The sequence below is a fragment of the Ptychodera flava genome (assembly GCF_041260155.1).
Source record: "Ptychodera flava strain L36383 chromosome 23 unlocalized genomic scaffold, AS_Pfla_20210202 Scaffold_24__1_contigs__length_23054250_pilon, whole genome shotgun sequence".
Classification (NCBI taxonomy): domain Eukaryota; kingdom Metazoa; phylum Hemichordata; class Enteropneusta; family Ptychoderidae; genus Ptychodera; species Ptychodera flava.
The window spans coordinates 3,210,790-3,236,156 of record NW_027248278.1 but is presented as its reverse complement, the minus strand read 5'-3'; the positions used below and the strand labels follow the sequence as shown (position 1 = coordinate 3,236,156).

The window sequence follows — 25,367 nt, the reverse complement described above, 5'->3', positions numbered from 1 at the left end:
ATTCCAACTTAGGGAACTTTAATTTTTTAAGGGGGGGTGTCGATAGATAGCAGGGGATTTCGTTTTTCAACACTGTTCGGGGGTCAGACATTAAAAGGCAGTTTGGGGAGGTGCACTTTACAAAAGCTGTTTGTTTAACTATTGTAATATCAACAAAATTGCATGTTACGTAATACACAACCATGAATCGATGTACATTCGATATGAGTATAACCTTTATAGTTAATCTCTGTATAATTGATACAACTGCCATGGATGTCCATTCGATAATAACTGCAGTGGGTGTCTACATCAATACAACTGTAGCAGTTTACAAACATTCAATGAAGAGAACAGTTTTAAAACAAACAATAACAGTAAACTGGTATATACCGGTACATCAGTTGTTGTGACACTTTTTGTGAATGCAGCCTAATAGCTGATCATAGGGAGAAGGGAATGAATAACAGCATGATGTAGACATATAACGCATATGCAGACCAATCACAGGGTCCAATAAAATAGAGCCCACTACTCCAGATTGCACATTCCCATACAAATTCAGCAATTTTAGTTGAACTTCGGAGAAGTTGTGAACTGTGAACTTGGTAATAGTCTGCGCTCAAATCTCAAGAATGTAAAAACTTGACGTATGCTAGGCATAATTGCCACACAACCACCAATTACATGAACTCTGCGTCACTGAAAGCAGAGGTAAAAGGAGATCAACAAAGAATAACCAAATGAAAGGCCAAACTCTACAAACGATTTCAATTATTGTGAAATTGAGCAGAATAGTGGTACATGCCTAACTGCCTAAGAGGTCACTCATCAAGAAGGATCACTATACAAATTGGAAAAACAACAAAAGACATTCTCAAAATTATAGTGTTGCTAATTTGGATATATTTACAAGAATATAGTAAGGAAATGTACCAAAGTATGTGAACCCCTAATTGACAAGAGTGCCTACAAATTATTCAATAAATAAATGTGAGTGAGAAAATGCAAGTGACATTTCATAGTAATTTCATAGTTATTATGGATGCACTTCCAGAATACCAAAAATCACAAAAGAAATCATGAACAATAGAAAATTCCACAGAATGGCTAGAGAGTATTTACAAAAATTGAGGTTAGCTATAAGGAAGACACATTGGTACCATTGTTCAAAACAATTGGATCAGTAGGTATCAAACTTTATATTTTTTTTTACATTTCTACATTTTCCCACCTCATTGGATACTTTGGTGATGCAGGGTCCCGCTACCAGATCGCCAATTTGCCAAATGCTACTAAAAGTTAAAAATGGCTACAAAAATTCCAGTTTGGCTAACATAGTGCTATTGAATTTTTAGACAGCGCCTCTTCAACAGAAAACTACAGCAAACAAAAAAGTTGTAAGATGTTGAAACAGTTTACCATCCTTCCTACAAAGTGGCAATATATATCATTTCTACAGTTACGAATTCCCTGGTATGTAAAACAAACCTTGTTGCTGTTCAACATGGAGGCTTTGCTTTGCCTCTGTGAGTCCCATTCATCCTTTGAGTCTATCAAAAGTTTTATCGCCTTTGCTATATCAAAATTTGGCCTGCAACTACTCAGTTTGATATTAAAAACCATAATTTTAAGGGAAACTTTCACAAACAGTGTCAAAATACAAAGGACAAGTCATCGCTGATGACACAGTCCCTGCTTGCACCATTAATTGACATGCACATGCACACTACAATGCGATGTCAGTGTGCCAAGTTTGAATGAAATTTGTTTGGGGATACTAGTAGTTGCGTTATGGTTCAAAAACATGAAAATATCTCGGCAAATGGTCGCCAGGTGGCCATATTGGATAATATCGTGAAATAAATTGACGGGCATTATGCCATAGTACTTTATCTGTGTAGCAACATTGAATTAAATCGGTTAAAAAACATGAAAGCAGCCCTAAGGCTTTCTATTATTTGCACTCCATTTGCTGAGATATATTTGTTTGAATCTGACATAAAATTAAACAGCCTCTCTGTAACTTTAATCTTGTAAATGATGATATTGTAAAGAATGTCATTTTAAGTTCCACTGCAAAGACATGCGACCTAGACACAATGCCGACCGATTTGTTGATAGAATGCTTAGACACCGTGTTACCATATATCACATGGGTTATCAATCGTTCCCTTGCATTTGGCACATTCCCTACTAGTTTCAAAACTGCTCTTGTTAAACCACTGCTGAAGAAACAATCTCTTGACCCAAATCAACTAAAAAACTACCAACCTGTCTCAAACCTTCCTTTTTTGTCTAAAATACTTGAAAGAATTATTCTATCACAATTAAGTGTTCATCTTACTTCCCACAACCTTTTGAACCCTCTTCAGTCTGCATACAAACCACACCACAGTACTGAAACTGCTCTATTGAAAACAGTCAATGACATTCTGACCTCCTTGGACTCTGGCAAAATTACCATTCTCACTCTCGTAGATACCGGTATATCTGCTGCATTCGATACTGTCGATCATGGCATCCTTCTCCACTGTCTTGAACATACTTTTGGCGTCTCTGTTCTGCTCTATCCTGGTTTCAATCTTACCTCTCAGGCAGAACTCAGACTGTAGCTATCAATGGCATACGATCAACAACATCATCTATCACTTTTGGTGTCCCGCAAGGCTCAGTTCTTGGGCACCGTCCTATTTGTTTTGTACACTGACCCTCTTTTCAGCCTCGTCAGAAAATACTCATTAAATCATCACACCTTTGCCAATGACAATCAATTATGCAAGGAAACCACAATAGATCAAATCAAATCAACTTTTGAATCTGTGCAAAGTTGTATCACTGCCATCAAGCAGTGGATGACATCTAATAAACTCCAGTTGAATGACAGTAAAACAGAGGCAATACTTATATCTTCACCCAGACAAGCTGCCAAATCATCTCTCCCTTCATCCATAATTCTGGACGATTTTGATATAATTTTTGCCCCAGTGTCAAAAACTTAGGAGTCACACTTGATTGATTCTAACATGAATATGTGTGAACATGTGCAGAATATTTGCAAAGCTGCATACATTCAAATTAGACAAATTAGCTCTATTTGTCACTTCTTCTCTTTACAGGCTACTCAAACATGGGTCTCCACACTTGTTCTGTCTCGTTTAGATTATTGCAATTGTCTCCTTTCTGGTTGTCCTAAACAGCTTATAGACAAGTTGCAAAGAGTGCAAAATGCTGCCGCCCGTCTCGTCTGTAATGCTAAAAAGTATGATCATGTCCAACCCCTTTTGCAAAAATTACACTGGCTGCCTATTAGTTCTTGTATCCACTACAAAGTTGGATCTACTTGCGTCAAATGCAGTTATGGGTACAGGACCACAATATCTCTCTGAGCTTCATACACCAATACACTCCAAAAAGACAACTCCGCTTTTCCTCAGATTCTCGACTTCTCAGTATGTAATGTAATGTACATGTATCCTGGTGAGTACTTTTATTTATAGCTGTAATTTCAGGTGAATGTTGTCACTTGAGTCATCTTTGCATGATAATTTGGTAGTGGAAAAAAAAGTGTTCTTGCGCTCACTTTGCACCACTCCGTCATTTAGGTTATTCAATCACTTCTGATATCTCTGTAGGTCACAATGCGTCTTCTGGAGATAGCCTGCTGACTGTCCAATTTCGGTGTTAAAAGATGAAAATAAATAAAAACTAACATATTATGGTAGTATTACTTCAGTTTTTTGTCAATGGTCAGAAATCACGAGGATAATGTTATCACAACAGTCTACAATAAATTGTGGAGGCACTCCAAGTTTACAATTGCCACGTAAATTTTGTATTGTATCAAGTTGTGAGACATGACACAATTTTACCCCTGATTGTAAGTGAAACAATATGGTATGTTTTCTGCAGTATTGACTTTTTAATGATATATATATCGTTTTATACACACGTTTTTTGTTTCATAATTACATGCAACGATCAATCCATAATTATATTACTCTGAACTTACAAGTGTCTTTAATATCTGGATATTTTGGATTGAATGCACTAGCACCAACAATACTTGTTGTTTTCCCTACACAAACACAATGTTATCATCTCTACATTTTGGCAGTCGCTTCCACAAAAACGTCACAGATATTTAGGAAAACTGTATAGTACTGTGACAAGTCTACCAATTAGGCCTACGACAAAGTTTGTATTATATCACCAGAGAGTAATATTCACGTGAAGAAATAAATTTCAGTGGAAATCAATTGAATTGTGCACTTTTCTAAACATTTTCGTCATGCCAATCAAGTTCTCAGTAGGACTATCGATTCACAATTGTACCGTAAAAGCAGTCCCATGCTTTTGGTTTTGGTTTTCAGTCTAGCTATATTCTACACATTCAAATTTCACAGATTCGGACAAACATATTTAAGCAAATGGAATCACAATAATCGACTATATTGCACTCCATTTTATTTTATGACTAAGATGTTCATTCACTATATAGGCCTACATACGTGCACAGAGAGAGAGCGGGAGAGAGAAAGTTGAACAGGCGGTTTGTCCGTTATTATTCACTGCATCCAAATGAAAATTAGCCAATGCTAAATTCTGACGATCAGACAAAAAAAAATAAAAAGTTTGTTTCTCATCCTAGACATATTTCAAAAAATGATGCGGTGAAGTGGTTGTTTTTTACTTTCAATTTTTTTATTCTTCAATCAACAAGAACGCGGAAAAAACATGAAAACAAAATAGCAATGCACGCAGAGATAAATGCACAGCAGTGCTGCTTTAGTATGTTTGTATAGCAACAGTTCTGCACTTTGATTGTCATCACGCGAGGATGAGAAACAAACTTTTTATTTTTCTTGGCCTAAGCTACCCTAAACACATAGCTCTATGATACTGTTTTGGGTTACACGTGCCATAGTAATTGCCTCGCGGCTCACAGCTTAACAGCTTGCCACCCCTTAAATTGGATGGTATGGTCTCATAATCAAGATGGCGACCTTATAGTCCGCTTTTCCCGGTTCCTAAACTGCCGGAGAGAGCATCTTGTGAACGCTAAATCAATGTTATTTTTAGTTGAATGGGCATGATATAGGTTGAACCTATTGGGACAGTGTTAAAATTGGCATAATTTGGCCTACTTTTTCCTTGGCAGTGCTCAGGCAGCTATGGGCAGTCACGGGCAGTAATTAGTAGGACCGTTCAAGTTGACAAGCAGAATATTTGGCATTTTAGTATGCAATTGCGCTGATCACTGAACGTCGATATCATTTTTCTTTCATTAATATGCAAAAATAAATATTTGTCTGCATTTCCTGAGAGAAAGATGAAAATAAAACCTGATAATGTTACAATGCATACTAAAAGTCACCCTTATTCATATGAATTTACGGCTTTAACTACAAGCTGCAACAACAAAATTTGTCTGAATTTCAGGTAGCGGTGTCCAATGTCGTGCGCATCAAGCTATATTTAGTAACAAATCTGACATCGCAATCAGCGCTATTGGAAGTAGGCTAAAGAAGTAGTTGATACACAAAATTCAGAATTCAGAATAAACACAGCTAATTGAGTGGGAACTGTGTTCGGGACTTATTTGACACTTGGGACACTTAAAAAGGAGAGGACTTGTACTCAAGGCTATTACAATTTGTTCAGCTACCCACTCTCCTTACTACAATAATTGTGGTTGTATGAAAGACACAGTACCCTTACCGAAATGATACCCATTTACACTGTGTTTCCTACTAGTAACAAACATGTGTCATGTACATGTTACCTACAGGTTTCAAAACATGTGTCTGACCATACTGATTTTAACTTTTCGTTATGTATTGACAACATGAACAATACATGTTAGAAACATGTATGGCTTGTAATCCAGGCAGCTGCACCCAAAACCTGTGCTGCTCAATGAAACATGTTTGTCACATGAACATACACACTGTAACACCTCCCTGAGATGTTGGCAATCAAGAATCTTATAATCCTCTTCCATGAAGGTCCTTTTCACGGGTACAAGAGCTCGTGGAATATCTTTCCCAGAGAGCCCAGAATTAGATTTTCTCTATCTCTTCTGGAAAGATTAACAGGTTAGCTGGCACTCTGCCTGGCTATTAGCTGCCTCTCTGCTAGTAGATTTCCTACTGCTGTGCTTTACAAAATCAACCTACCTTCTGCACTCTGAATTATAGTTTCAATTTTTACCAAGATGTGTAGCATTTGGTTTCTGAGTGACAACTACCGGTACATACTTTGTTATACTCAGTAACTTCTGCAGTTTAAAGTGGCACTCACACTTGGTAACATTTTTAAAGACATTTTTTTAATGCCAACGGTCAATATTTGACGTGGCGACTGAACGTGGATCGCGAGCTATCGATAAAAACATGTCCTCAAAAAAGTTAAAGTTTGAATTCCGGTGGCCCACCTAAAATCAGCTTCCGAACATTGAACGATCGGCACTGGGGCCATTGTCAAACAAGCTATGGAGTACGAGATTACGCTTACGCTGCTGTACGCCACAGTTCCACTGGCGTTGGTGATCGGTCATGCCCCATGGGAGAAAGCTGAGTCTTACTTACTTGGCGTAAAAACGAAAAACAATTTTTGCTGATTCCACCAGAATTCGCATGGTGACTAGCACAGTTACGTGCGGTTGATACATAGCGGCCACCGAGTGGTATGCATAGACACATACCACGCGTCTTTGCATACCACGCGCACAGCGTACTGTGTGGCAGACGACAAAATGTAGTCATCGGAGGCGGCTAATATTTGACACGTAAAAACTGATGTTTATGTGGTATTGGTTAAAAATATAATACAACTGATTTAGAATAATGAAAACGACAAAAACTACGGAGAAGTTTTGAAAAAGCTTACCTGAGGTAAAGGCATAATGCTATATATAAAGTCTTTGCAGTGGGAAGTAAATTAATTGCGTCGTTCGAACTTATTGTAGACCCCCTAGAATATCGTCAATCAGCACAACAACAAACCTTCGGGGGATTTGGGGTCAAAATCAGAAACGATCGTAAAACTTCGGGATGTGAAAAATACGCTCGGGAAATGACATGTTTTTATCGATATCTCGCGATCCGCGTGCAGTCGCCACGTCAAATATCGACCGTTGGCATTAAAAAAATATGTTTTAAAAATGTTACCAATAGGAGTGCCTCTTTAATATTTGAAACTTTTCAGATTTTGAAAGAATACTTTTTGTCCTACCTTAACAGTTGTCTCACCTTGGCTTGCTGTGAGGTACTGGGAATGTTAAAATGATAACTCGAGATGTTCAGAGTTTGTTGGTACTACAAGTACTTTATTTCTAGGTAGACAAGCTTGACAGGTGTCATCGTCAAAGATGCGCTTCTCTGTCTAAATGCCCTGGACTTCTCTTTGGTCGTTCTGTCCTCCTGTCCTGTCTGTTGTATTTGTCTCTCTTGTTCTTTGTATTCCCTTTGTCATATTATTTTAATATGCGATTTTTAATGTTATTTTGAAAGCATGGCTTTTATCATACGATAAATATGAATTAAAGATAAAATTATATGTCCTACCGTATAACATCAATACAGATCTTGATCTTAGATGTACATGTCACAAGTAATATTCAAATGTCACTGTGATACGTTGCAAACCCATCACGGAAAATTCTCATCTTCCCTCATTAAGTGTTGACTACCTTCATCATTCTAAATATTACTCAAAAATGTTCTTATTTTATCCAAACTTTGTAAACACCCTCGTAATACGTAATTAGCATCTTTTTTGCATTTGTCACAAATATGCTTTTTATTCATAATTGAGATCTTGTTATTTTAATCAATAGTTTTGCTGGTGCCCATGACCACCTGTGCATAAACCTACATCAGAGACAAACTATCTTCATAACACAACCAGTCGATTACTATCACACTGTACAGTCTTTACTGCCATTGTTTATTGAATTTTCCGTTCAGACTCATGCTTGTACTAAAAACAAGACAGTGTAACTTGTGTTTCCAGGCGTTGCTTTCAACATGTTATTGTAGAATACAAGAAACACTGCATTGTAAATGTAATAGTTAAGTTTTTATACTTGTAACCAGTGGAAAGTCAAACTTTATGCTATTGATCTATTTTGTGTTGTTTTTCTTTTTTTTCTTTTTTTTTTGGCTGGCTGGCTGGTAGGTTTTTTAAAAATCCAAGGACGGCAAACAAAGAATTTTTTGTTGTATCAAAATATGACCTGTCAGTTTCTCAAATGATGAGTGACAGCATACCAAATTTTGACTCACAAAAGTAATTTGGTGAATTCACCAAATAACAATGGATTTGTCGCTTTGGGTCAATCTTGACGAGTGCGGCTAACTGGCAGGGTACGCTTACGCATTCCGGACACCTGATACCACCACTATTTCGTGGTTCAAGATGACCCAATTGCCTTTGTCATCATCCATATGTTCCTTGGACCTAGTAATTTTTAGTCCCCACGGACACCGTCCGGGGGGACTTATAGGTTTGGTCATGTCCGTGCGTGCGTGCGTGCGTCCGTCTGTGCGTCCGTCCGTCCGTTCACGCAGATATCTCAGATACGCCTCGAGCGATTTCATTCAAACTTGGTACATAGATTACTTCATATGTCATACATATGCACGTCGATTTGTTTTTTGATACGATCCAATATGGCCGCCAGGCGGCCATTTATTACGATTTTTTCATGTACAGAGCCATTACTCAGGCATATCTAAACCGATTTTATTCAAATTTGGTACAAAGACATTGACCTATGTCATACATATGCACGTCGATTTGTTTTGTGATACGATCCAATATGGCCGCCAGGCGGCCATTTTATTACGATTTTTTCATGTACAGAGCCATAACTCAGGCATATCTCAACTGATTTTATTCAAAGTTGGTACAAGGACATTGACCTATGTCATACATATGCACGTCCATTTGTTTTTTGATACAATCCAATATGGCCGCCAGGCGGCCATTTTATTACGATTTTTTCATGTACAGAGCCATAACTCAGACATGTTTCAACCGATTTTATTCAAAGTTGGTACAAGGACATTGACCAATGTCATAGACATGCACGTCAATTTGGTTTGTGATACGATCCAATATGGCTGCCGTGTGGCCATTTTGTTATGATTTTTTCATGTACAGAGCCATAACTCGGGCATATCTCAACCGATTTTATTCAAAGTTGGTACAAGGACATTAACCTATGTCATACATATGTAAGTCAATTTGTTTCATGATATGATCCAATATGGCTGCATGGCAGCCATTTTGTTACAATTTTTTCATGTCCTTAGCCAAAACTAGGGCACGTCTCAACCGATTTTATTCACCGATTTTATTCAAACTTAGTAAAAGGACATCAGACCAAATTCATGAAGAGGACTCTATCCTCTCTGAGGACTTGTAATCAAAGTACCCATTAACAAGTGGGGACTGTGTCATCTACGATGACTTGTCATAGTTACCTTGAATGATAACGATTATTGGACCTGATTTGATGTCTATCTTTACATGGCTTCATCTTAGGGGTGAACCATTGATTTCAGGGGAGGGGAACTTGAGGAAATAGGTATGGCAACAATTTTTTTTTTTCACCCACCCTGGCAGTAATTTTTTTTAACCCAAGATTACCTTGACAATTATTTTTGTCCAGTAGGGTCAAAGCAAATTTTTTTCACAGAAAAAAAATCACTGAGTTGCAAACTAAGGTATTACACACACAACACAATGAATTACCTTCAATTCTGTTTTCTTTGTACCAATGAAGTGTTGCTTTTCTGTAACTTTTTCTGCTCTGCAATATGCAGTAAGGAAAAGCATATCAAATTGTTTAGCAATATTTAGTAAAATTGAGTTAAGATATTTCAGTAAAAAAATGTCAAATTACCAATAAAGTCATATATTCTGCACGTACCTTTGGAAGCAATTTATGACAGATGGAAGGGTTATTCTCTGAGAAAAGTCAGCAAGTAACTTTCCTTTGTCATTTCCATTGGATACTGTCAATAAGCTTTTATTTCATAAAATGGGTGCGACTACCGGTAGTCTCCCCACTTTCCAGGCGGGTCAGTCACAATCAGGGTGCTCTACGGTAGACAGATTTCGACATGTTACGCTCCAATATAAAAAAATGTTGAGCAAACTTTAATGAAACATTGTTCTTAATATGAAACAACAAGTAGAACCAAACAGGCCGAATTGAAAAAATGGAGGTTTTTGATGATTTTGAGCTGAGTAGTGAAAAAAGTACCCTAAAAATGCGTCAAAATGGGCGTTAGGCTGATTCATCTGAAAAAGCACATTTTTAAGTCCCCATGGACGAAGTCCGGCGGGGACTTATAGATTGGGTTCTGTCCGTGTGTGCGTCCGTCCGTCCATCCGTCCGTCCGTCATCAACAATTTCTCAGACACTGCTGAACCAATTTTGCTCAAACTTTGCACAAAGGCATAGCACTATCAAGTACAGATGCACATCAATTTACTTTGTGATACGATCCAATATTGGTGTGAGGCGGCCATTTTGTTGTGATTTTTTCATGTCTTTGGATCATGACTTAGACATCCTTGATCAGATTCTGTTCAAACTTGGCACAAAGGCATAACACTATGGCTTTCATATCCTTGTCAAATTATTTTGCGATATGATCCAATATTGGCCGAGGCGGCCATTTTGTTGCGATATTTCATGTCGTTGGACCATAACTCAGACATCCTTGAACAGATTCTGTATAAACTTGGCACAAAGGCATAACACTATGGCCTACATATGCATGTCAAATTATTTTGCGATACGATCCAATATGGCCTCGAGGCGGCCATTTTGTTTGCGATTTTTCGTGTCTTTGAACCATAACTCAAACATCCTTGAACAGATTCTGTTCAAACTTGGCACAAATTCATAACACTATGGCCCACATATGCATGTCGAATTATATTGCGATGCGATCCAATATGGGCGTGAGGCTGCAATTTGTTCCGATTTTTCATGTCTTTGGACCATATTTAACTCAGACATCTTTGAACTGATTCTATTCAAATTTGGCAAAAAAGCAAAACACTATGCCCTTTATATGAACACCAATTTATTTTGTTATATGATCCAATATGGTCGACAGGCAGCCATATTTTTGCAATTTTTTCATGTCTTTGAACCATAACTCAAACATCCTTGAACCGATTTTGTTCAAACTTGGCACAAAGGCAAAGCACTATGGCATACATATGCATGTATCAATTAACGTTGTGATAGGATCCAATATGGCTGCAGAACTGCCATTTTGTTGGAATTTTGCATGTCTTTAAAACGTAATTCAAAGGTCATTACACCCATTTTGTCCAAACTTGGCTCAAAGATCAAGCACTATGACATACATATACATGTCAATTTACTTGGTGACATGTTGCAATATGGCTGCCAGATTGTCATTTTTTCCAATATCGCTGCCAGATGGTCATTTTTGGATTTTTTCATGTCTTTGAGGCTTAATCATATGCAAATATTCCTTAACCAATTTTGTTGAGACTTGGTACAAAGATAAAGTACTATGGCATACATACCGGTATAAATGTCTACTAATTTTGTGCTATGATCCATATGGTCAATAGACAGCCATTTAATTTCAATTTTGGTGTGATTTTTTTATGTCTTTGAAACATAAACATAGGTCACTGTCCCTCGATGGACTGATTTTGTTCAAACGTGATACAAAGATAAAATACTATGGCTGCATTCTTTTGCACATTAATTTGTTTCATTATATGATCCGAAATGGCTGATTAGAACAACATGCCCGATCCCATACCATTTCGAAAATTCCACCAAACCATGTGACACTAGAGGCAGTGAGGGCATCGTTATGTGTGATGTAATCAAAAGTTCCTTCAGTGGTCATTACCGGCAGAGATGAGTCAATTATTGAACGTTCCTCAGATTACTTTATTATGCAAGTCACAGGCCTGATGCACCCATTGCATCAATGTCATTCAACAGCTACCTAGACCACAGCTACCTAGACACCAAAGATTATAACAAAGTGGACAAGTGGGGACTGTGTCATCAACGATACTTGTTTAACTCAGTTTTTGAAACTGTTAGATTAATTTTTTCGATTATTCAGAATATTTAAGTATCACATAGCATTTCTTCTTTCTTTTGCAAGTTATTTCATCTTAATACATGGATTTGAATGGTAATGGCATGATAACAAGTGAAATTGGTGTGTCGTTACGTTTTTTATATTTTGACAACAGCATTGATTATCTCTCTATTATCACTTGGAAAAATTACCCTAGAATGTTTCCTAAAACATCTATTTGATTGGAAGACCAACTGTGATTAGTTGGTACTAAATGTTTATAGGGTCAACGTATTGGTTATGAATGACAAATCATGAAAATTGTCAATTCGATGACAGATTGCATCTTGGTTTTATACAATAAGTTGTGGCATAAAATGGAGACAAATTGAGCAAAAAAATTCAGAGTCCCGTTGTTAAAACTGCTATCGTGAAACCTTTTAACTGTTTGAGCGATGTGGGCAAAGTGTGTTTGAATTAACTCACCGGATTTTTCGGTTGTCGTTCTGGATATCGACGGAAAGCTTACTCCTTCACATGTTGGTCAAAGTTACATAACGAGCTATGATTTTGTAAGAATTAAGGATTTGATTTAGATGCTCATTTTATACGGTAGACCATGAGGAGTGTCGTTACAAATCAACTTCGAGGGTTGATCCCAGAAGTAAGCTCAGCTGTAGTGATTTTCAGTTCACTCTCCTGTGTTGATAGAGTCCTCCCTTATGTGCTCAGTTTAAGCGAGCAGACCGTACATACGGAGACATCGCTATCTGTGCTCGTCTCAGACTGGTTTGATGAGACTTTGAGTAGCAAGGCGAGATGTGATTACTGGTTTGAGTATATTTACATTACGTCAACGTCAAAGTGGACCGTTATTTGATAGCTTAATTGGTTTCGGGCACTAAACTTTGATGAAGTTTATTTTGTCCATATGGTTTCCGTGTAAGAGCCATGGTTAAAATATGTATATATTTTTTCACAAAGATAATGGTTGAAATGATCCATGTTTTTGCTGGATTTTTTTTTACTGCGTTACATATGAGGTAGTCGATTGATACCCCGGAGGGTATTCTTGTGTTTGTTAGCCCTCGACTTAGATCACACATGGTCTTTTCATAAAATGGAGTGTCCGTGCTTGTAACGTGACCTAAGAAATCAATATAAGGGAAAATGAGGGCAACTCCAACATCGGCTCTACCAAGTTTGTTTAATATGACGATATCGTTATGAAGAGCATTTGTGTTTAAACCGGTAACTCTCGGTAGGGCCCTACCGAGAAAATCGATAAAAATGGGCGGAGCAAAACATAACTAATATGGTTTCAATATGGTTTCTTTGTGAACAAAAAGTAGCAAATTAAAACAGCTGGTTGAACACCTCTAGAACGTGCACCCACATAATGTAAACATTGACTGCACGGTGACTTTACGTATACTATTTTCACCCAATTTTACGGTTTACTAGTACTTTCCATACGATACATCCACTCATTTCCCCAATAGGTTGTTTGTCTTGAACAGAGACTTTTTCGAAGTCTTACTGGAGCAGAGGTTCGGCGCGGCGTCGCCTCGGATTTGTATAAACCGTGATGACGTTGCCAGGCGATCGATCGACACTTCGTAGTTCTCATGCGTCATGGTATACGTTTCTCGTCCGAAAACGAAGCGTTTGTCATTGTATTCAGCGCGTTTTTGAATGATTCAACATAATGCATGTCATGACAGTGGCAATAGCTATCCGCATCTTTGTATACGGGTAAACGATGCAGAAATCGTAGAAAATGAAGTTTTCTGCCACCGGGGTCTATTATCGGGGTTTTCCTCGGCTCAGTCATAGTATATATAGTGTACATAACTCTTGCAGGGAGTCTTGATTGAAGATAATAATGAAGCACCGTTTTGTCCAAACGCCGTCCTAGAAATGCCGCATTTCAGGAAAGAACGGGAAAAAATCAAAACAGTTCTGAAAGAACAGCAAATTCGCCTACTAGATGTCCAAATTTATCAAGTGTGGTTATTTCAATGGACGACGGACATTTACCATAATGCTCAACGGCCAAGTTGTCTACCAAATTTGTAGAGCTTTTGTCTTACAAACAATCCTTTCCTCATTCGACCTTAGTTCAGCGAGGCAGGGCTGTGTCTCCATTATAAAACGTAGTTTTCCACAGTTCTTGGATGGTAGTTGTAATTTCCTTTTCAAATATTTCGTTGTCTCATGAACTCGGCGCTGTCGGATGGGAGGGTACCGACGACTATTCCCCGGCTTCGATTACAAGTTTTATGGTGACCGAAATGAAATGTGGTGTCGATTTGTTGTCTTATGATTATTTCAAAAAACTTCTGAAAAATACTTATTTTAGAAATCAAACCTGTTAATATTTAATCACCAAAAAGAAAATCAGAATAAAGTGATTTCATGAATTCTCGGAGCATTCGTTTCAATGTTCATCCCTCCTTATAAAATGGTGAGTTCTAGTATTTCGCTACTTTGAACGATCCCGCCAAAATCGAGTGCACTGCACTTCTACACTCTCCACGCAGTCGCGATACTAGTTCATTACAAACGCGGGTAGTCAGAATTAGACTGCTAATCACACTATGTCAGCTGGCTTTATGAAGATAGCGGTCACTGATGAGCACTAGAGGTAGCCTCGGGAATTTTCTTTGCCAGGAATGAATTGGAGCTAGCTGTGATGGGGATCGAGCGCGGACATTTGAGTGCAACTTATGGGACTGATTAGTACGGTGACCTCAGCTGCCCGCCGGCGACGTTTGTCAACTCGACGTCTGATCAGCATAAGTGACCAAGCAGTGACGACCGAATATGCTGAAGGCGATAGCAGGCGTCAAAAAAATCCCGGTTTTGTCAGCACATTGGAGGCTACTTGTTTTTTGAATTTGACTTTGTTCGCTTTGTGTTACATAGGCATGCACGGCTTTAGATCGGGAAAGAAAATGTATATCACTTTTGGAAACAGCTAAGCGATAGTTACGCATATCGCATTGCGATGATTGCACTTTCAACAGTACGTTGACAATAGGGTAAAACTTGAAATTTGAAAGAAGACAAGATATACAGACAGTGTAGACAAAGTGAAAGATCATGCCAGAATTTGTGCTGGAATTGTCCGTGGTCTCAACCCGAACATACCAGACGTACTTTATGCCGGGCATGAATGACAGTATACTTTCCTGTCTGTAAAATGTACTGTTCAGGTAGGCCAACATAAATGAAAACGGTCCTTTTCAGGACCAACAAATTTCCAAAAAGAGAACTACCGAATCAAATGTGTTTGCATGTATTTGTTATACACAGTGTGTGTGCGTTTGTATCTTTCGGTACGCTCCGAGTATTTGGTGTTTTTCCCCGCCTTGAACAATCAACGCTACGTACGGAAAAAGTAAACAACGTATCGCTCATGACTCATATGCAATTTGCATATCATGTCAATCATGCAGATTCAAACTGAACATCGAACGTTATACCGGCGATATTACCGGCAAATATTTTATCCTTTTTCTGGTTCCAGACGTCATTTCAAATTAATTTCGTCAGAAACCAAGTATATTGTGCTCCAAATACTTATACACATATCCCTCAATTTCCAAGAAAAAATTAATCGGTAGATTTCTAAATTAGCGGTTTTTATGGACTGCGTCCAGAGCGTACCGAGTACGTTTGAATATCCCACCATTATGACCACTCTCGTAGGTTCTCGCGCTTTTATACGGGAGTTGGGGCTTTAATATTCCCTGTTAAAGCTGATAAAGAAGTTACCTCTTTAATATTCATGTGTGTAGTGTCCGTGACGCTACTGAAATACAGATCACAATTAATGTGTTGGAAACAAAATGTTTAGTAAATCATTTATTGTTCACTATATAGTGTTACTAGGACAGTTTTGCATTGTGTAGCAGTTTCTACATACCAGTTATCATTGTTTACATACCAGTTATCTCAATAAATTTTGCATTTAGTGTTGTATTTCTGATAAAATTTCCCGGTTATTGAAAAATACCAGGACTACAAATATTATTGATGTCAATCTTTCCTCAATAATATTTTTAAATTTGTGATCAATTCTTGTCATGTTTCTACTATTTTTACAGCTTAACTGGTTATAATAAACAATAGTTTGTTTCACATACATATTCCTGAACGTGTAGTGTCCGTGACGCTTTTACCATACTACAAAAAGGACTAGAAAACTAGCAAAAAATAAGCACCATTTTGCTGAAAGTGCAATTTATGTTTTCTAAAGACTTCAACAATTGCAGTAAAAAATAACTCGTAATCTCATGGGAAGAAAAAAATGAAAAATTCTTTATTTTTTGTAACAAATCATTTTGCAGGAAATCATGCAACGCTGGGTAAAATCCTCGTACATTCACCTTATTTTCTACAAAAGTTGCATGTACTTTCCGGTTAAACTTTCAAAAACAATAGTTTTGCAAATGTTGTACAGTTTACTATGTTATTTCTTCATCAACTCATAATATTTCGTAGTGTCCGTGACGGTGTGCCAACACAATAAAGAAACGGTTGCCATGGAAATACTAAGAAAGTTTGGTTCACAACTTTTTAAGCAAATGTGTACCACACCTCAAGCTTTGTGAATTTAGTAAATTTAGATATGTATCTACAAGATGAAATTTTGACAAAAGTGAAATACTCTAGAGCACCCATTCTCCGTACAGAGATTGTAGCTAACCTAGTAGGAGGTCTTACTGGCCTCTCTAATCTCTGCCACAGAAGATATTTTTCACCAACTTTTTGGGTATCGCGCGTTTTTTTGTAATATGCATTTTCTGTCTTTTTGTATTGACTGTTGCGAACCAAAAAAAATAAGATAAATAAAATAATCTCTTCAGCAGGGTGAAGAAGGCACCGCCTAGCCCGAGGGAGCCAAAAACTCACGAGTGTGACATCTGTGGGCGTACTTTCCGCACTTCCACTTTGCTGAGAAACCACCACAACACCCACACAGGGATCAAGCCATACAAGTGTGAATTGTGTCAGCGTGCTTTTGGTACCAGTGGTGAGTTGGCAAGACACACAAAGTACACCCACACCCATGAGAAGCCTCACAAGTGCCCACTGTGCGATTACGTGAGTGTGGAAAGCAGTAAGATCAAGCGTCACATGCGTTCTCACACCGGGGAGAAGCCATTCAAGTGCCAGGTGTGTTCATACGCCAGCACTGACAACTACAAGCTGAAACGTGATATGCGTGTCCACACTGGCGAGAAACCTTTCAAGTGTCCGGAATGCGATATGGCATTTTCTCAGAAGAGCAGTCTGAAAGAGCACCGATGGAAGCACACCGGAAATCGACCCACCCACAAGTGCGACTACTGTGATGTTACTTTCGATCGCATAGCTGACATGAAAGCTCACATCCGCAAGATGCACACTGCCGGGGATCCCCTTATCTACAAAGTTTGTGAGAACGGCTTCTCTGATCGCTTCAGCTACCATGCAGCACATCAAGACCCATCGCGGCGAGAAGATCTACAAATGCGGCCAGTGTGGCTACTCTTGTCCCCAGAAGCGTCATCTCCTGACCCACATGAGGGTGCACACCGGCGAGCGCCCGTTCGCCTGCAAGGACTGCGGCGAGAGCTTCAAAATCAAGCCAACGCTGGTACACCACGAGAAGACCAAGCACGACCTTAAATACCAGGGTGAGAAGGAAGGCGAATACAGCTGTGAAAAGTGCGACAAGTCATTCACCCGCACCAGCGCTCTGAAGAATCACCAGAAGAAACACGAAACCATCCTGATCACCACCCCGGACATTGGAGAGAAGCGTTAAGCAGAGGAATCCCCAGAGGGTGCCCCTTCAACCCCAAGGAAGATGACTCGCTCGCAGCCGAGACTGAGCCAGACAACCACTGAGGAAGGCCAGGTGATACATACCATAGATCCGACCACCATGTCTGGTATTGAAGGAGCTGTGGTAGACGTACAAGGCATCCAGGGTACCGTGATTGGTGTGGACGCTGAAGGTGGCGGCTTGGTCATACGTGTTGACAGTAGTGCTGTCGGTGTCGTGAGCACTCCCGAGGAAGAGGATAAAGCTGAAAAGGAGGAAATTGAAGCACCTCAAGGTAAATATGAACATCATTGTTCTTACTAGTGGATGAAAAATAATTCAACATTTACTAAATGAACATGAGATTCAGATTTGGGTGTACTGTGTAACATACTAGCAGTCAATTCTGAACACCATGTGTTGGAAACAAAACCAGAGCATAGTCCTTGATTTGTACAGTGATTTTACCCAGTGTCTTGTTCATGCTTAAACACACACAACCCAAGCACATAGCTGACCCAATGGAGATAAAAAATGCAATGTTCAAGCTTTGTTCAGTAGAGTACTCCCCCATGCTTCAAATACTTCGTTTTCTCTTCAAATTCATCATCATTTGTGAATACGTTATCATAAATGATTGTTTCTAAGTACATGTATTAAAATCAAAAGACGCTGTATAATCATTTGTTTCAAGTCACTTTGCATTATCTAGCTGCATTGATTCATGATATTTGAGTTTGAGATTAAATGGCTGTCTGGATATTTTTTTCCCAAAAAAAGAAGAAATGCAAGAAGAGGAGCACCATGCCAGTCACGAAGAACAGCTTGTGGCGCAGATCTCTGACCTGGCTCAAACTGGAGCGGCAGAACCCCTCCCAGTCGCAGCAGCTGCAGCAGCAGCAGCAGGTGCAGTGACAGAGAACGTACCCATGGAACAGCAGGTTGAACAGGAGGGAGGAGCAGAGGAGGAAACCGAAGAAGGGGAGGGTGGAACCATCTACCTGTTTGTTGAAAAGCAGTAATCAATTTGGTTTTAACCCTTTTTATTTCCTTCCGACATGCAGGGTTAGTGTTTCCAGACATTTAGTGTAGGCATAAATTCTTAATTCTCTGGTCCATATGATCAAGGAAATTGAGTCATTTATAACCAAGAATTATATGTGAAAACATTTTCTTATACAGGCAACAAGAAGTGATGTGACTCCTAGGTTTTGAATTCACAAACTCTCCAACAGTTCAACTTCAATATTAAAACTGGTCATATAAGTAGATTAGATATGTTTACATGAAATAGCCTATTACTGAATATTATTTGAAACAGCTGATTGTCAAAAGGGATGCAATTGAATGAGATCAAATGATAAATTTATTCAAGTTTCTAATCAGATCTGTAAAGTATGACAATTTCATAGATAATTGCTTGAACTCATGTCGGTTTTCTTCTTGATCAACTATTTCAAATGTGAAATTTAGACCTTGCCGTACTTTCTGGTTTTTAAACGCCTTTGGATATAACAATTATTTGTCCGTGTGGTAACTTTTCCGTTTTGGATGATTTGCTACGGAATCATAGCAGGGAAAATTTTGTCAAGTTTTAATGCGAGAAATGGTGACTCGCATCACTCATTAAGTTTTTCTCTATAATCGAAAAAATATCCTAAACAGTGTCGATTAGTCTCGTTGAAAATAGTTTGTGGTTAATTCATTCAGAGTTATTCTGAATTTGAAATTGCGGTTATCATGATGTAATCCGTGTTGAACTTTTCTGGTGCTTTTGCAACTTCGATTTTGAAACGGACGCTCCAGTATGAGGCAGACTGTTTGAAGTTATATTTTTGTATGGATGCCAGGGTCTGCAGTGAGTCAAAGATTGTGTATTCGGGAAAAAATGAAATGTGCCCAGCAATATCACAAAAATATTTTTTTTGCTGTATGGATTCTGCATTGTATTGGAATGTGTCATGTTGATAACTTGTAGATGATTGAGTATATGAAAAGGAATATTTTCTGAGTGTTTCATGGCGTGATCCATTTCAGAGTTCTTGTTTTTTGTTCCAAATTATTTTGGGTACAGTTTAGAGGACCTGGATACGTATCATCAAGAAGTGGATGAAATTTCTTTTTTAGAATAGTTTGCCTTTGAGAAGTCTGTTAGAGGTATTGTGATCTATAGATCCACTTTTTTTAAAGGGCACATAAACTATCTGTCAGTTCATCTTCTTTGCATTGTCAATTAATTGCATTGGATACTCTGAACTGTTCCTTCATGTATGTGCATTGTTTATATTTGTATCAAATTTAACTTCCATAGCATTGCAGACTTGAAGGACGTCTATGCCCAGAGTAAGAGTGTCACCGATATTCAACTTGTAATTCTTTCGTCCCAGTAATCAGATATGTTCAAACCTAATGTTGTGAAGTGTGGGTGTTGTTTTATGCTAATGCTCACCGTCTTTGTTTGTTTTTTTTGAAGAATTAAAAAACAGTCATTTATTCATTCTGTTGTTTCTAAACTGTCACACACATGTCAAACTGTTCATAGATGTGGTCGATTTGTGATGAAAAAGGCAATATACCGGTATTTCTTTGAGTAGACAAAGTTATCTTTGTGTGTCTTGCTTTTTGCTGAGTTCCCATATCTACTCGTGAATTTTTAACTTTCATAGTCACCTACATTTTATAATTAACTAGAAGTTTAGATAAGTCTTTTGCTTGTTAAATTCGTGTTGCTTTTGTGCTCTGTGTTTTTAAGTGCTGATTTTCTACCATTCAGACAAGAATGAGGTAGCTAGTGGAGCGCCCTCTAGAAGTAAATGGAGCATACTTTTGATTCCACTATTCCCTCCATGTGTTTACGGCTATTCACATATATTTAGATTGTCTACTCTAATATGTATATCAAATATTCACACATCTGCTACAGTACTTTCAGTATTACTGCCTGCCCAAATTACATCACATGATTCAGATAGTTGCACAGAATCTACACCAATATTTCATTCATACTCAACACTTATCGCTTATCATCTGTCCTTGCAAACTTTTCAAGTTTTAAAAACAAGTGCATGAAGGCCAGTTTCTACATCTCTCACTCAGCCATTTCGAAATAATAATAGTTTATGAGCTACTGCACTTTAGTAAACATTACATCGAGGGAATACTGGATATGACATTTGCTGTTGAAGATATTCATTAATTTTGCATTTTTGACAAATGTGTCTTTGTTTTGATGATAGTAACATTGTACTAGCCATGGCAAGAAAATTGAACAAAAAAAGTATGAAAGTACAAAATAAGCATACTAGTATTCGGTACTTGCTTTAGTTTTTCTGCAATATGGTTTTACTCATGTATACTCTTTGCTTCACTTGTCAATAAACTGTTTTTATCAAAAAACGTGTTTCTTTCATTGAGAGTGTGATGTGTAATAATTCAAATGGTGTGCCAGTTAGTTTTATGGTATATTCTCTCATGATCAGAATACTTCAACCTGTGGCCAAATGACTTCAAAAGATTATCTCTCATTGATAATAATTGATAATAGCATAGACCCATAAAAAAATGTATAGTAAGATGGGGGGGAACTTTATGGTATTATTGCTGTATCAGGGAGCTATGGGTCTTATGAAACAAAGCAATAAAGTATAAATTGTATGAGATAATTTCTGGAAGCATGGCAGGTGGCAAAATGTTATGTCCATTTTTATCACAACTGGAAGTTGTGATATAGAGGTGGTTCCAACCGGTGTTTGATGTCGTCCATTTCCGTAAACGACAAAAAGTCAAAAACTGCTGAACAAACTGCGTTGATATTTGATACCGATACATAGACTGGTTCCAAGGTTCCAATTCCGAAAATGGAGCCAAACGGAGTGGAGGTTATATAGTTTTGGGAAATTTCTAACCCCCCTTTTTAACTAATTGATTTTAGGGGTCTTTCATATATGTAGTTTTGGAATGTACACCAATCCTGCATTGTGGACTGTTTTATGAGTTGTGGAACAGAAATGAGGTTTTGATGAATGTTAGAAATATGCAGGATGACTGATTCGAAGTATAAGAGATTTCTATGCTCTTTTGGGCATCAAAAGCATTAAAAAAAAACATATTTCATAGTTTAGATTCTCACTTTTGAGATGACCCTAGGCATTTGTTAAGTAAACATCCTTGAGTCAATATACAGACTTTGACATTCCAGAGATTAAGTATCCACAACCTCACATGTAACAGTGTTTCACTACAATGGTATGGCCCAAACCCATTGTTATCAATGGAGAGTGTGGACCTGTCTACAGGAAATTGGGGTGAACAGGTTAGACAATGACGTTACAAGTTGTAGGTTAGTTATCAAGGTAGCACCAGCATAGAGTCCTGAGCATCTGTCCATGTGTTTCTCACAGCAAATTACAGGGAAAAAAATTATTTGAGAAGTTTCTCTCTTTAAATAGAAGTATATTACAATTTAAACCTGTCATGGATGGATTGCTCTCAAATGATCTGAAACACAGTTATTGCCCATTAGCAACAAATCTATAGCAAGATTTATGTAAAGTTCATGAACTTACACAAGGTAGACAAAAGATGACCATGACTTTGCTACTTTTCAACATTTATTTCATTCAGATTTCCTCAGCTTAGTGTATAATTTTGTAATCTTAATTACTGTCAACTTAACTTTACTAACTTATTCTAACCTCATTATACTTACACTACTGTATAACCACAAAATTTCAAGAGATGCATATATGATTGTCAAACAATTTACAAATATGTCTTCTGCTTTTTTCTCCATATACATATACATGTCCCTTTTCTCATAAAAATGGGCTTAAAATCGCAATGTGAAAAATAGTCTTTCAGCTGTATGTTGCTCATTGACTTCGTGGTCTGTCTAATTAGTCTCCACGGACACCGTCCGGGGGACTTATAGGTTTGGTCATGTCCGTGTGTGCGTGCCTGTGTCCGTGTGTGACTTTTTAGTTTACACCACCATAGACTATCATGTATAAGTCAGCTGTCTATAGAATCCCATGTATAAGGCCAAGTAAAATAAAAATTTAGTTTCTCATCATATTCATATTGCAAAAAGGATTCAGTGACACAGTTTTTAGTCCCCATGGATGAAGTCCAGGGCCTTATAGATTGGGTCATGTCCCTCCGTTCACGCAGATATATCAAATATTTTGACAAAATCTCCCATGACCTCGGTGACCTTTGACCTCAAATATACATATTTGTCCATAACTCAGTAACCAAAAGTGCTACACCCTTCATATATGGTATGATGGGACACCTTATGACGCCACATATTGTACCTCATTAATTATGTGCATATCTAATTTTGAGCGAGCCAATAGAGCTTGGTCTGATTTTTGGTATATTAGGGATGACTTAGCCATTCAATTTTTTTGACAAAATGTCACATGACCTCAGTGACATTTGACCTGAAATATACATATTTGTCCATAACTCAGTAACCACAAGCGCTACAGCCTTCATGTATGGTATGATGGGACACCGCATGACGCCACATATTGTACCGCATTAATTATGAGTAGTTTCACAATGTGCCAGTTGTGATCAAGTGCCATTGGCGCTATTTTTATCATTCAAGACACTGTAGGTAACACCAGCGTAGAATATGAACATGTTTACATTGTTCATGACCAATGCACTTGAAAGACACCCGTTTTACTGTTTCACTTTGTTTACATTCATTTCAAAATTGTTTTCGTTTGTAATACAAACATGACACTATACTATGCCCATCCTTAGCCCTACCTGCTTCTATGGAGGTGGTATGACACCATATCCCCCCACCCCCATTGCTATCTGGTAGCCAAGGAACAAAAGGAAATGGGTCCAACAACGTTTTTGGCAAGCCTAATGATGTCAGTTTTTTTGTCCATGTGTCCCAAACAGTGACCCTGAACAAATAAGGCAATGCAAATTTGTTTTTGAGCTAAAACAATTCAGCTAACATTATTGCTACACAATTGAGCTTTTCAGCTTTTAAGGTAGAATTCACCACAAGGACAGATATTTGGACTCGAAAATTTTTACATTTCTTTTGTGATATGCGACTTGTGTGGGCTCATTTTGAAGCTCTAAATTTCGAAAATCATAGTTTTGTAAAAATCAATTCCTGTTTGATTTCTGTTATCCCTAATTTTTCTTTCATCGGAACAGAGCTTCCTTGGGGAAAGTTTAAGCATAGACAGTACAGGGGCAGATTTCCCTTCTATGTGTATGGGTTTGAGTGAAGTTTAAATCATGCACTTTCGAGCACATACTATTGTAACAAATTCTATAACAGTCTTGCTTTCAAGACCTTGATCATTTGAGCGAATAAAAATTACCATTATAGTAATTTTCCTACCAATATATTATTGAATTTTATGATTTGCCAACTTGACTAACCAATGAAAGACATTGTATATTCTCATGCCTGCAATATTTATTGAATTTGCGATACATTTCATATGTAAGTGGTAGATTTGAATACTCAGAAGGGTTTGTGGCTATTGTTCTGAGATTCCTGCAAACCATTACCTTAAAGGTATACAGTCGCCTGTAATCTAAATATGCCCATATATGGTCAAAGGGGTGTTCCTTGGTATTCAAAATGCCCATGTGAGGGCGCTGTTTTTAAAAAGCGGCCACCCGCTTAAAATCTGTGATGGTTAGATTTTCTCTTTTCATGGTAACTGTGGCAAAATTGGAACAGGTCACAATATACGTTTAAACGTAGCCTAGATAAAAATGGCTGGATGTAGGTCATATACCGGCTTCCCAGACAAGTAAATAAATATTTCACAAAGTGAACTTCTGTAGTAAGGTAATACGACAACCTTAGACTGGAAACTACAACTTTAGAGGACAAAAAGCTCTTGCCTACAATTGCGCAATCTGTTCTACAGAATACTGAAGCTATAATATCTGTCAGCCAAAGTTGGTCAAAAATGTCACAGCATATTTTTTAGAAGCCTCCTCGAAGCGAACTTTTTTACTGTACTGCAAAGACAAATATTTTTTTACATTGCCTTGGGCCAGCAAAAAGTTTACCACTGAAAATCCTCCCAGCTCGCCTTGGGCCAGCAAAAAGTTTACCACTGAAAATCCTCCCAGCTCCAGCCTGCAAATACCTAATGGTTTACCCAAAGCATAGACCCTCGAGAAAGACTCTCGAGGGTCTATGCCCAAAGCTATGGTCTCCACTGCCTCCACTTGGTTGAAATCTCAGACAATACACAAACTTACGAAAAAGCAAATATCCTGGGCTAGCCTGTCATAAATTTTGCCTTTTCCTCTCTGGTATTGGCTACCCACTGTTTTTGTCCTAGTTTTGTCCAATGCTTTGGTACAAATTGCCACAGATGCAAAACAGACAACATTTATTTTACTGTGAATTGCTTTGGAGCATTGGCATTAGACGAACTAGACACATAGTCTAAATCGAGGTGTTGCCA

The 25,367-nt window shown here is 38.0% G+C and overlaps 2 protein-coding genes across 6 annotated transcripts in view; both read left to right on the top strand.

Annotated features, from left to right (window-relative positions):
* The window catches only part of LOC139124438 (uncharacterized), a 58,568-nt gene extending 41,477 nt beyond the window's left edge, over positions 1 to 17,091 (top strand). For 2 of the 5 annotated variants that reach the window (XM_070690573.1, XM_070690569.1), the window contains one exon: positions 16,955 to 17,091. The gene's annotated coding sequence lies outside the window, so the exon portion shown is untranslated. The remainder of the gene's footprint in view (positions 1 to 16,954) is intronic. The other 3 variants (XM_070690570.1, XM_070690572.1, XM_070690571.1) reach the window with 3 other exon arrangements.
* On the top strand, positions 1,086 to 21,266 carry LOC139125103 (transcriptional repressor CTCF-like). Its single transcript, XM_070691214.1, is given in 4 exon segments — positions 1,086 to 1,114; positions 16,958 to 17,558; positions 17,560 to 18,193; positions 18,679 to 21,266. Coding segments are annotated over 4 exon segments (1,506 nt in total). The 3' UTR covers positions 18,921 to 21,266.
* The last annotated feature ends 4,101 nt before the right edge of the window (positions 21,267 to 25,367 follow it).